This window comes from Pelodiscus sinensis, chromosome 27 (assembly GCF_052426305.1).
Source record: "Pelodiscus sinensis isolate ZL-2025 chromosome 27, ASM5242630v1, whole genome shotgun sequence".
Classification (NCBI taxonomy): Eukaryota; Metazoa; Chordata; order Testudines; family Trionychidae; genus Pelodiscus; species Pelodiscus sinensis.
This window is the reverse complement of record NC_143078.1, coordinates 10,137,166-10,149,200: the sequence shown is the minus strand read 5'-3', so window position 1 is coordinate 10,149,200 and position 12,035 is coordinate 10,137,166. Positions and strand designations below refer to the sequence as shown.

Here is a 12,035-nt window from a genome sequence, read left to right as displayed (position 1 = left end):
AGCCCCAATGGAACTCTGGTGTGGGCTGATCCTATTCTAGGACCCTAAGAATTATGTAGCCAAGTAACCAATATCCCCTGCCCCGCCACCAAGTTGTTCCAGGCTAATGTATCTCAGTGGAGTTAATAGCATCCTAGACACTAAAACTAGAAGGGACCCTGAGAAGTCATCCAGTCCAGTCCCCTGCCCTCATGGCAAGCCCAAGCACTATCCATAACAGATGTTTCTGCAATCTGCTCTTAAAAATCTCCAGTGATGGAGATTCTACAACCCCCCTAGAGAATTTATTCCAGTGTTTCACCATCCTGACAGTTAGGAAGCTTTTCCTAATGTCCAACCTAAACGTCCGCTGCTGCAATTTATGCCCATTAATAGGTGGCTCCAGTCCGTGTGTCAATAAATCCCCCTTCTCTCTGCTGCTTCTGAAAATGGAACTCGCTGTCGCACGAAGGATTCCCTCGAATTGACAGCTCTGCCTTGGGAGAGGTTCCTAGAAGGCGCCCTAAAATAGCACGCCTGCGCCTTTAAGAGCCGAGACTGGCGACAAGCGTTCATTACGCTGTTGCCAATTTTGGAACGGAAGGACTCCCAACGTTCCAAGAGCGCATGCGCCCTCCCTCTTCCGAAGACGCGCACTGCCGGGCCGCACACGTGCACTTCCCGCAGGTTGCGGGGAGAGCGCTGGGGGATCACTATGCCTAAGGTCAAGCGGCGGAGAGGCGCTGGGGGCGCAGGGGAGGCGGCCAGGAACCTGCCCCTGGCCGAGCAGATTATACAAGGGGACTCGGTGAGGCCCACCACGCGGGTGAAGAGGCGAGGCAGGGGCGGGCAGCATGGCGGTGGGGAGCAGGAGGAGCAGTACGTGGATGAGAAGCTGTCCCGGAGGATCCTGGAGCAGGCTCGGATCCAGCAGGAGGAGCTGGAGGCGGAGCACTGTCCAGGCAAGGGAACCGAAGCGAAGAAGGAGAAGACCACGGTGCTGGGTGAGTGGGGGAGCCGCGCTGATTCTCTTACCGTTGTTTGTGGCGGAGAATTGAAGCGCAGGGCGATCTCTAAGAACAGCGGATTAAAACAAAAGTCCCGGTGTCGTGGGAGGAGGCATTGTGCTGCCCTGGCGGCTGCCTTTGGGATGAGACAGCAAAAGGGACAGGTGTGCTAACCTTGTAGCTTGGTCTGAGTTTTTTCATGGGAAGGCATCCTGCCTCCGTAAATCCCCCCCCCCCCTTGTATCCATTGTATGTATCCTTAAACTGCCCCCATCACTACAGTATCTGACATCTCTATCATGAAGGGATCTTATCCTTACAGTGATAACCCACACACCGATTGGGCGTGTCTCACTGTCCCATGGAGTGGCACTGAGCCCCTTATGGAGAAGAAGAGTACGTTTCCTCTACAGCCTCAGCTGAGAGCCAGCTGGTTTATAACTGAAGCTGTAGAGGCTCACACACTAAATTCCAAAGGTTCCAGGTTTGGTTCTGTTACACCAGCACCTCGGAGATACTAGAGACAAATAGAGTCTACAGCTGCACAGAGAGATCTAGGGACTTACCCAAAGTCACACAAGAAATCTGACTTAGGAACTGAACCCAGGTTTTTTGAGTTTTAGTGCCATAGTCTATTCAGTGAACCATCCTTTCACCTGGATAATACGTTCTTCATTTCCTGTCCCAAATAATATTTTTATTGTACATATGACAGTACATTGCATTAGTCAGTTTATTTGTCACTTAGGACCAGCTTTTTAATGGTATTGGAGTTGGTCACCGAAATACGTTTTACAGCATGGCCCCTAGTCTGTGATCTTGCAAAACTGAGCAGTTGTATTAAAGCTGATGAGTCTGTGTCTGAGTATAAAGTTCAGTGTGTATAACACACACATCATAATCATTATACCCTCTAATCTTTTCCATCCATGTGCAAAATACATTTTTATGGGCATCGAGGTATATGTGAATGTGCACCACACAACCTAGCTGTGGATGCTCTGCTAATCAGCTGGGTGGCATTTGAATCCCTCCTGAGCAGCTGCAAAAGCGCACAGGCTACAGGGAATGCTGGTTATAATCCCCTCAAAAACAGGCGGCTGGGCGGGGCGGGTATGCACATATGTAGGACCTGAAACTGTTTTTAATTATTTAATTAATAAAGCTTGAAATATGCACTGTAATATTTAATTGCACATCTGTGCTCCAACATTATTGGCTGGCCACAGCAGTTATTTAAGCAATTGGCAGAGGAGAAGCGCGTTTTGGGCCTGGATGGAAATTCTGATTGCCCCTTCAGATGGACTGCCCCTGGGTATCCCTGGTCTGCCTTCCTATAGTGGGTGGTTGTCTACATTAGAAAGGAGCTGCTGTAAATTAATCTCGCTGGCCACCCAGCTACTGGCTCTGCACCCTTATTTGTCCAACCTTAACAGGATGTGGTTTATTTCAGGGTCCGGATTGCGCGATGGGGATTCTGACGCAGAGGATGATGAGTGGCCCGCGCTGGAGAAGGCTGCATCCATGGGAAAGGGAGATTACTGTGAGGAGGTGACGGTGGACCCTGAGGATGAGAGAGCTATTGAGATGTTCATGAACAAGAATCCTCCGCTAAGGTAGGAAGCAACCCCGATCGCGAGAAATTAAAAGGTCGCCCCCCTGATTAGCAGAGGGCCTATAGCCAGCCTGTGTTTTCTATTGGTGGTGCACATCCGCACATGGCACGGTGCACGCAATAAAACTTATTCTGCACATAGATGGAAACAATTGGAACACTGCCCCTGAGCCAAGGGATGTAAGTGTTTCTGTACTGGGCCCAACTGCGCTGCACTCGGATAGCATTGAAGTTTAAAACAGCGCTTTGAAGAGGTTACGTGAATTCTAGAGGGTGGGTTTGGTTGAAGGTCCATCACTCTTCCACAGCTGGGGAAACTGAGGCATAGGGGAGGATTGTTTTTTGCCCAACCTCTTAAGGCAAGTCAGAGGCGGAATTAGGAATAAAACTCAGGATTCCTGACCCTCCTGTGCCCAAACGGTAGATAATGCTGCATGTCTTCTCCATGGCATATGCATGGGGCCAACCATAGTAACTCCAATTGCTGGAGAGCAGCAGTGGGCAGCCTATGACCCATGAAATATTTTGTTACCATTGCCCATACGCGGGGTTGCCAGATCCCACTAATTTCTGTTGGCGTCGGGTTTTTTTCCCTGCCGGTATTGCAAACGTGACACACTCCTAAAACAAGAGCACGTGAGGCGAGGTGTGTGCTGGTTGCACACAGCATTGGCTGCGAGAGCTGTGCGCTCGCTCTGCAACCAATCAAAACCCTGCTACGGTTCATTCGGCATGCCCTGCGAATTCCAGGTACACAAGCGCAGTGAGCAAAATGACCCTATCCCGGGAGGCTATATTGGTTACGACACTCTTGCGGCCCACTGAGATGGAGGGCCACTCCTGCGGCCTGCTCAGTAGCTTAGGTTGCCCGTTGCTGCTGCAGTGCCTAGAGGCCCTGCTGAGATCAGGTGCTTGGCGCTGTACCTGTATTCCAAAGACAGACATACCCGTCATAGACAAGACAGATAAAGGATGGGAGTGGAAATAGAGGCACCAAAAGGGGGAGAGATTTTCCCAAGGTCACCCGGCAGGGCAGTAGCAGAGCAGGTTGTGGAACCTCCCTGCTCTGATTCCTACTGCAATGCTTTGTTCTTAGGCCCTGCTGCCTTTCATAGAATTCCAGGGCTGGCAGAGACCTCAGGAGTCATGGAGTCCTGCCTCCTGCCCACAGCAGGACCAACCCAACTAAATCAACCCAGCCAGGGCTTTGTCAAGCCGAGACTTAAACACCTTTAGGGATGGAGATTCCACCACCTCCCTAGGGAACCCATCCCAGTGCTTCCCCACCCTCCTAGGGAAATAGTTTTTCCTAATACCCAACTTTGACCTCCTCCACTGTAACTTGACCTCCTCTGTAATTTGACCTCCACAGTAACCAACCTTTGCAGGTTGGTTTGCCAAGGAACAGGCTGATTCTGTCCTAGGCCTAATACCAGCTCTGCATTGATTCCTTCGCCTGTATCTGCCAGGCTCACGCTAGCTGATATCATCATGGAGAAGATTACAGAGAAGCAGACCGAGGTGGAGACCGTGATGTCAGAAATATCAGGCCACCCCATGCCTCAGCTGGACCCCCGGGTGCTGGAGGTCTACAAGGGTGTCAGAGAAGTAAGAGCAATCGCATTTGTGTAGCAGCATTCATCTTCAACGCATTGTAGCTCTGCCAGGAGCTAGACTGAACCAAGCTCAGCTGTTCCCATGGCCAGTATTCACAGTTGTCATGGCTTGTGTCTTCAGCCTCATGGCTTGTGCTGAAGAATATCTTCACCCACTGCTAACATGCAGCCGTCTCTGGGGCGGAACATGACAGCTGTCTCTGTAAAGTGCGTCAGGGTCAATAAGGAGGCACCTTCTGCAGGGTCTGAGGTTTCCATCCTTTCTGTCATTACATCCAAGATACGGGGGGGAAAAAAACCTCTGGGACTGTTAATTGCACTCTTATGTTGAGAGTTTTTACTGCTCAGCTGGTGGTAAGACAGGACATTCGAGCTGCTTTTAAAATTCTCTTGCGTCCAGAAGCCCCAAGGTGCGTGGAAGCCTGTGAACAGAGGGAATTCCAGTGTGATTAGTTAATGTGCACCAGGCTTTCCAATAAAATCACCCCTGTTTACACTGCCTCTTTCGCGCCGGATCTCACGCAGTTTAGCAGTAGCTACTCCTCCCCATCCCCAGAGTTTTGAGGCAGGCCAGTTTCTCCTATGGTCACTGTATTTCTCAAGGTCGCTGTAACAGGGTGGCCTGTCCCTTAAGGGGCCAGGCAAACCTGAGAACTGCTCCACACTGCCCCCGCCATGTTAACTGCTTTGATGGGACCTGAAGGAGGCCAGCTGGTTCTCCTATAAAGGGCAACAGGAAGCTGCGGAGAAGGGGGTAGATTAGGAAAGCATGGTAAAGGAGGGGCTCTTGCCGAGAAGGCCCTGACCCCGTGGGAGTTGAGAAGTCAGAGGTAGGAGGCTGAATGCCGGCCAGAGAAACATGGGAGTCGCTGTGGAATTGGAACCCAGCACTAGGCAGGAGAGGTGGGGCCTTGCTACCTAAGAAGGAAGAGAGACAGATTGGGGCCCAGAGAGCTAGACTTGCTTGACGAGAGCGCAGCTTTGAATTGGGACCCAGCTCCCAATGGCTGGGTATTGCCTATCTAAGGAGAGAGAGACTGAACTGGGGCCTGGGATAAAGTGGACCCTGGCAGGGAACTGTTTCAATTCGCTTTGGACTGAGTGAGGTATTCGAGGAGGGGTGGCCAACCCGTTGCAGACAAAGAGCCAAAATAGTGGTGGATACAGTGCAAAGAGCCAAGGGAAAGAAGTTGAGGAGGAGAGAAGAGGGGGAAAAAAAAAAAAAAAACACGCTGCCCCTTTAACAGCTGTTGGCCGGAAAGTTGTTGGAAAAAACCAACGCTGCCCCTTAAGAGCTGCCTGTGGCCCAAGCAGAGTTCTGTCGGCCACAGCATCAGATTTCACTGCCCCAAGCAGCGCCCTGACCAGACAAGGAAAAACGGTCAGAGCAGGGGAACGCAGAACAGCCGTGGGTGCGGGAGCTGCAATTTTTCCTTTGAAGAGCCGCGTGCGGTTCGCGGGTTGGCCACCCCTGTATTAGAGGGCCCTGACGAGAGGAACAGGGGCCATGTGCCACAGGGCGAGTTCTAGCCATGAGGAATCTCTCAGGCAACCGAGCTGGTTAGTCACACAGTGAGTGACAGTCCTCGGCGGGCCTGATCCCTGTTCTGATCACTAGGCCACATGCTTCTTGTTTCAAAGGTGCTGTCCAAATACAGGAGTGGTAAGCTCCCTAAAGCCTTCAAAATCATCCCAGCGCTGTCCAATTGGGAGCAGATCCTTTACATCACCGAGCCAGAGACGTGGACTGCAGCTGCCATGTATCAAGCAACCAGGTATGAGGGAATTGCTGGCGGTAACGTACGGATTGGGGGTTTTACAGTGGGCTTGCCGCGAACTCCCCCCACCACGCTGAAATCCAAACCAGCCTCTGGCTCTCCCCTGAGCTGCAAGACAGAGGAGAGAGCCGCTCCCTGCCTTGAGTCCCATGCCTGGGCTGTGCATCGGGCATTTCCTGGATGCTAGAGAGGGAGGAGAGAGGCTGACCCTTGATCCAGAGCATGGTTGTTCCCTTCAGTGGCTCGAACCACTCCTAAGGAAACTGCCCTTTTATGTGGCACTCATGCTGTCTGCAGAGCTGCAGCCCGAGACACCGGAAGATGTGGCAGCTGGAAGTGTCCTTGTTTCACTGTTGCAGGCTCCGATCCCAAACTATAAAATGTGACATGATACGGGCTGTTTTACTCAGAGCTCTAATGCAGTCTCCATGCACAATCTTCTTGTCAGGCAAGTACAGGGCCAGAGTCTTTGAAGCAGTAGCTGGAGTCTGATCTCATAGGCAGATGACCAGCTTAGTCACTTCCTTGATTCCCCTGGACTCTGATACTAAGAACATAAGAATGGCCCTACAGAATCAGACCAAAGGTCCATCTATCCTGTCTTCTGACAGTGCCTGGTGCCCCAGAGGGAATGAAGAGAACAGGGAATTGATTATCAAGTGATCCCTCCCCTGTCACCCGTTTCCAGCTTCTGACAAATAGGGTAGGGACATCATCCCTGCTTAACAGTCATTGATGGTCCTATCCTCCATGACTTTATCTAGCTCTCTTTTTTTGAACCCTGCTAAAGTCCTGGTCTTCACAACATCCTTTGGCAGGGAGTTCCACAGGTTAACATTATGTGAAGGGATACTAAGCCCGGCAGGTAATGCAGAGTGTCATGCACTTTGAAGCACTTTTTCACTACAAATCTCCAAGCCCTTTAACTGACCCTCAGGGCCTTCCCTGCTTTGGAAGGAGGGGCATATTCCTGCTCTATAAATGAGGCCCGGAGGACCTGTCCGGCATGCGAGTCAGGTGCAGAACCCTCTCCTGGTCTGCCCTGACCATTAAACAACCACAGTCTAGCCCAGATTTCAACAGTGTGGGTCATGCGCTGAAACACGGGTTGGCCTTCAACAGGTGCTTCAAAGATCAGGTAATAAAACCCCCACAAGCACACGAGGTACATGGTGGGAAACAGACCCTCTGATTGGAATATTAGGACCTGCTTCTTGTGGACTTTGGGGCGGCTGGGATGGAGGCTGAGACCCTAATCTGATTCCCTCCTCCCTTGTTCCTGCCAGGATCTTTTCCTCCAACCTGAAGGAGAGGATGGCCCAGCGCTTCTACAACCTGGTGCTGCTTCCGCGAGTGAGGGATGACATCGCCGAGTACAAGCGCCTCAATTTCCACCTCTACATGGCCTTGAAGAAGGCTTTGTTCAAGCCGGGAGCCTGGTTCAAAGGTAGAAAGAAGCCAGGTTGCAGGAAGAGGAGGGCGGGTCTGGCTTGCCGGCTGGGCTGTAGTCGTGTTCCGTGTTTCACAGCTGTATTCAAGAGTTCTATTCTGGGTGGAGGACTCAGTTCCATACTTGCTGTCTTTGGCCTTCCAGCCTCAGCACTTTGAACTGTTTATTTTGCCCAGAGCTTTACGCAACAGCCCCTAATGCTCTCCGGAGTCGGACAGCAGCAGTAAAGAGAGGGAGGATGCGGAAACAATGAGAGCAAAACAAGCAAGGGGGAGAAACCTTGGGTGGCAGCAGCTGCTGATGTGGTGGGTCATCATCATAGTCCGTTCCTGGAAACTTGATTGGCACCCCCAGCTGTATCGGTGTTGCCAATACTAGCCCAGCCCCCTTAGGTTGTCAGAGATGGGCGAGATCCATCCATGACAGGACTCCCTGTAGTGGGGAGCTGATCACCATGTATATTTGTGTGTACAGGTTGAACCTCCCGGTCTGGCGTCCTCGGGACCTGACTGGTTCCGGACCAGGAAATTTGCCAGACCAGGGGAGGTCAGTGCACTACAGTCTCTGCTTTTCCTCCTGGCCACCCTGCTGTGGTGCATTGACCTCCCCTGGTCTGGAAAATGGATTGGTCCCGGACCAGGTAGGTCCCAAGGATGCCAGACCAGGGAGGTTCAACTTGTACACACAAATATACACAGTGTTCAGCTCTATTCTCCCCAGGGCGGGGCCTCTGCTTCCCTCCCCCACCCCCCCACCTCGGGCTCTGCTGCCACCTAAGGCTCCTCTTTTGCCCCATGGCTCTGCCGCCGCCAGGGAGGGGAACTCCACACTCTGCCCAGCAGCCTCACTGCTGCCTGGGGCACCCCACTGCAGCCCAGGACTTCACGTGCCGCTTTCCCGAGTCGCGCAGTGTTCCTGGCCCCACGGGGTCACGCCGCCGATGCCGGACCAGGGGTGTTGCCGGACTAGAGAAGTCCGGATTACGGAGTGTCAACCTGTCCTATCCATGAATGAGCTTGGCCCGAGATGAGTGGGAGGGACGAGAGAGGGGGCAGCACATCCTGGGCCTCCTGCAACCTGTTGAGCCATCGGCGTTGCTCCTTTCAGGGGTGGGTGCCCAGGGATGCTCGGGGGGCGGGTTGTTCTCTCAGGCTAGATGGGCATGGAGGTTGGCGTGCACGGGGGAGGGATCAGTCGGCTTCTGGCTCTGAGCCCTGCAGGTCCAAGCACTTTGCGTTCAGAGGATTATCGTCAAGCTCCCCCCCGTCTGCTTTTAGGGATCCTGATCCCCCTGTGCGAGTCCGGGACCTGCACGCTACGGGAAGCCGTCATCATTGGGAGCATCCTTGCGAAGTGCTCCATCCCTGTCCTTCACTCCAGGTAGCACGGGGCGGGCGGGGGCCCTCGGGGAAGGTTGGGGAGGGAATAGATTCTCTCTTTCCTCAGGGAGTCCCATAACAAGGTCACGGCTCTGCCCTAAAACCTCTCTGGCCTTTCACACACCTAGGAAAGCTGCATGAGGTCCCTACGCTGGCCCAAGGCTGCTCCCTACAGCGCATCCCAGGGCAGCATCCTGTCCCGAGTCACACGCTTCCGTCATTGCCCAGGGGGCGGTCCCCATTCCAGTGGCTCCTCCGCTTGGAATGCTGCTGGGCCAAGAACTCCCAGTAGCTGGGAGTTTCCTGGTCAGCAGCATAGGATTAGCAGGGAGGCCGTCTCCCTGCTGGGTTACCCCATGTGCACCCGCGGCGGCGGGGGGCGATGCAGGATCAGACCCTCACTGCCACTGTCTCCCCAGGGTAGGGAAGCGGGGAGAGCACTAGCAAGACAGCTGGGCATGTAGCGAGATGGCCAGATGCTAGAGAGCAGATTGCGCTGCTGTTTAAGGGGCCTGTGGCTGAGTGGGAAAGCCGGGGACGGGGGGAGGAGGAGAGTCCTGCCTGCTCCGCAAGTCCCCTTCTGGTGCCTGGTCTGCCCCGGTTGAGCTGGTGGGGAAGTTGGAAGGCTGCTTGGTCCCAGGCTCCGGCCACAAACACCCTCTGAACTGGGAGCAGGGGAGCCCTGGGCAGAGCTGGCTCTCCTGAAGAGGTCCTGGGGGCAGCACGGTGTTGGAAGGTGCCCAGAGCCACCCCCTGCCCACTCACTGGCTGTCACGGAGTGTGGGGGAGCCACCAGCTGCCCCATTAGGAAGGCTGGATAAGTGATGCTCTTAAAGTAGGGAGGTGGGGTGGGTTCTCTACTGGCCTAGGGGTTAGGGCATAGGCCTGGGGACCCCAGGGTTCAAACCCTGCCCACCCAGGGAGCATTACCGCAACCAGCACTAGCTGCCCCATTGGGAATGCCAGATAAGGGATGCCCCCCCATCCCGTGCACCCCCATCCCCAGCCAGACATGACTCTCAGCCGGCAGGGAGAGCAGAAGGGTTATTAATTCACAGGGATACAGTGTAGCACAGAGCTGTCAGCCCAGGAACCAGCCAGGACAGTCCATCCCTGTATCCTAAGCCAGCGGAGACCAATTCCCCCACTCGGCAACCGGTCCCAGCCCTGCAGGCCGCCTCGCCGCCTCCTTTGCCCAAAGGTGTCACCCGGTTGCACCTCTCAGGCTCATGTTACAGAAAGCCTGGGCCACTGTGCACATGCTGGGACTGGGGCAGCCTCCCTTGGTAGGAGTCGTACCTGGAATGGCCATCCCCATCTAGAGGTATTGGGGCAGTCCCAAGGGAAACTGAGGCACGCGCCTAGGGTTACCACAGGAGAGTAGATATGTCATGCAACGTAACAGAGCGAATGCAGTCCCCATGGGCATAGCTCTGGAGTGTGACAGACAAAGCTCCTGCCCCAAGACCCCCGACCCACTGGGACTCGCTCTCCCTCCGCAGTGCGGCCATGCTGAAAATCGCCGAGATGGAGTACAGCGGCGCCAACAGCATCTTCCTGCGCCTCCTCATTGACAAGAAGTACGCCCTGCCCTTCCGCGTGGTGGACGCCCTGGTCTTCCACTTCCTGGCCTTCCGGGCGGACCGGCGCACCTTGCCCGTCTTGTGGCACCAGTGCCTGCTCACCTTCACCCAGCGCTACAAGGAGGACCTGTCCTCGGAGCAGAAGGAGTCCCTGCTGGAGCTGCTCAAGTTCCACTGCCACCCGCAGATCTCAGCGGAGATCAGGCGGGAGCTGGCGAACTCCAAGTCGCGGGACGTGGAGGGGCAGCAGCCGGTGGCGATGGAGTGAGGCTGGGAGGCGAGAGGCGGGGACTGCGGAGGGGACGCTGGCTGTGAGACGCTGCGGCCCAGAACTACCTGGCGCGTCATCCCTTGCACCATCGCTGCTGCCTTCGCTGGATGAGGCCGAGTGGCTGAGCTAGCCCTTGGGCCGGGACAAGCGAGCGCGGGCCTGTCACTAAGATCCCGCCACTCCTGCCTTGTAGCCCAGGGGTGGAAGCAAGCGCTGCTCTTCAGCTGGACCTCCCTTGGGAGCGGGGGAAGCTGCCTTCCACGGATCAGAGGCTGGCCTGATGCGAGCAGGCACTTCTGGGAGGGGGGAAAGCACGGGGCTGCTCCTGTCTGAGAATAAAACCTGGGGCATTCCGAGCGTCTGATGGAATGGAATGGAAAGGGATACAGGTGCAGCCCTTTCAGAGGGATGTTCGGGGGGGGGGGGGCAGCACCCTCTCCCCTTCCCCCCCCATCCTCCTCCGCCCTGTAAGAGATGGGGCGTAAGGGCCTGTGTGATCTACTCCAGTCCCCCCCCTCTAACACAGCGATCCATTTGGTGCATGAAGATCTTTTCCCTTTCTCTCCAGGCAGGGACCCTGCCTTCTGTGCCTTGCGCCTCATTGCACCAAGGATAAATTTGCAGGCGGCCCGGGGTTCCCCTGCGTGGCAGGCAATGAGATCGCACGTTCCCACGTATGTTTCGCTTGCTAGCAGGGGATGCCCCGGGGAAGGATCACTGTCTGGGTTGGCAGCTGCAGCCGTTTCTGCCCTGTGAGCGGAATCCATCATTCCCCCGCCCGCGTTGTAGTCGGTGCCCAGATGCTTCTGCAGCCGGGAAGAGTAATGCGCTTGCAGAGTGTTTAGCTCCAGGGGAGCCGTGGGTTTGTTTGCAGAGAGCCGGCTCCCTCTGGGCAGCCGCTCGCTAGCAGGCAGACGCCGGCTCGATTTGCAGCGCTCCCATCCGTCCGCTCCGTGGCATTTAGCAGGAACGATCCCAGGGGAACCAGCTGCTCTGTAATTAACCCAGCTTCACACGGAGGCTGCTCCGGGCCGCTTCCAGGAAAGGCGAGCAGCGGGAATGTGACTGACAGCCAGGAGAGGCGGGGACAAGAGGAAGCCAGAAGCAAGCAGGGAGTCGGCAGCTGTGCTGCACGTTGGCTGGGCGGCAGCTGGGAATAAGCCACAGACAGGAGATGTCCGAGCCAGGACTCCTGGGCACCATCACTCAGTGAAACCACGGGGCTGTCATTTGGCCACTCCGGGTGTAATGAAGGGGCAGCGATTGCCTCTCTGGGTCCTTGGGTCGCCCCCTGTTTAAGTATTAACCCTGCATCGGCCGCCCGTCCTTTCCTGTAGATGTGCTGAGAGCCAGAAAG

At 55.2% G+C, this 12,035-nt stretch overlaps 1 protein-coding gene across 1 annotated transcript; it reads left to right on the top strand.

Annotated features, from left to right (window-relative positions):
• The first annotated feature begins 603 nt into the window (after positions 1-603).
• BYSL (bystin like) lies at positions 604-11,032 on the top strand. Its single transcript, XM_006130425.5, has 7 exons — positions 604-983; positions 2,440-2,602; positions 4,071-4,209; positions 5,859-5,992; positions 7,282-7,442; positions 8,723-8,825; positions 10,327-11,032. Exons 1-7 carry the CDS (start codon positions 695-697, stop codon positions 10,673-10,675), a joined length of 1,338 nt encoding a protein of 445 aa, XP_006130487.3. The 5' UTR covers positions 604-694; the 3' UTR covers positions 10,676-11,032.
• The last annotated feature ends 1,003 nt before the right edge of the window (positions 11,033-12,035 follow it).

Bases quoted from the DNA above. Each gene is read 5' to 3' on its own strand.
- BYSL (XM_006130425.5), top strand. From the start codon at position 695: ATGCCTAAGGTCAAGCGGCGGAGAGGCGCTGGGGGCGCAGGGGAGGCG. The intron at 2,603-4,070 runs GTAGGAAGCAAC...TGTATCTGCCAG, and splicing joins AACAAGAATCCTCCGCTAAG to GCTCACGCTAGCTGATATCA. The intron at 8,826-10,326 runs GTAGCACGGGGC...CTCCCTCCGCAG, and splicing joins ATCCCTGTCCTTCACTCCAG to TGCGGCCATGCTGAAAATCG.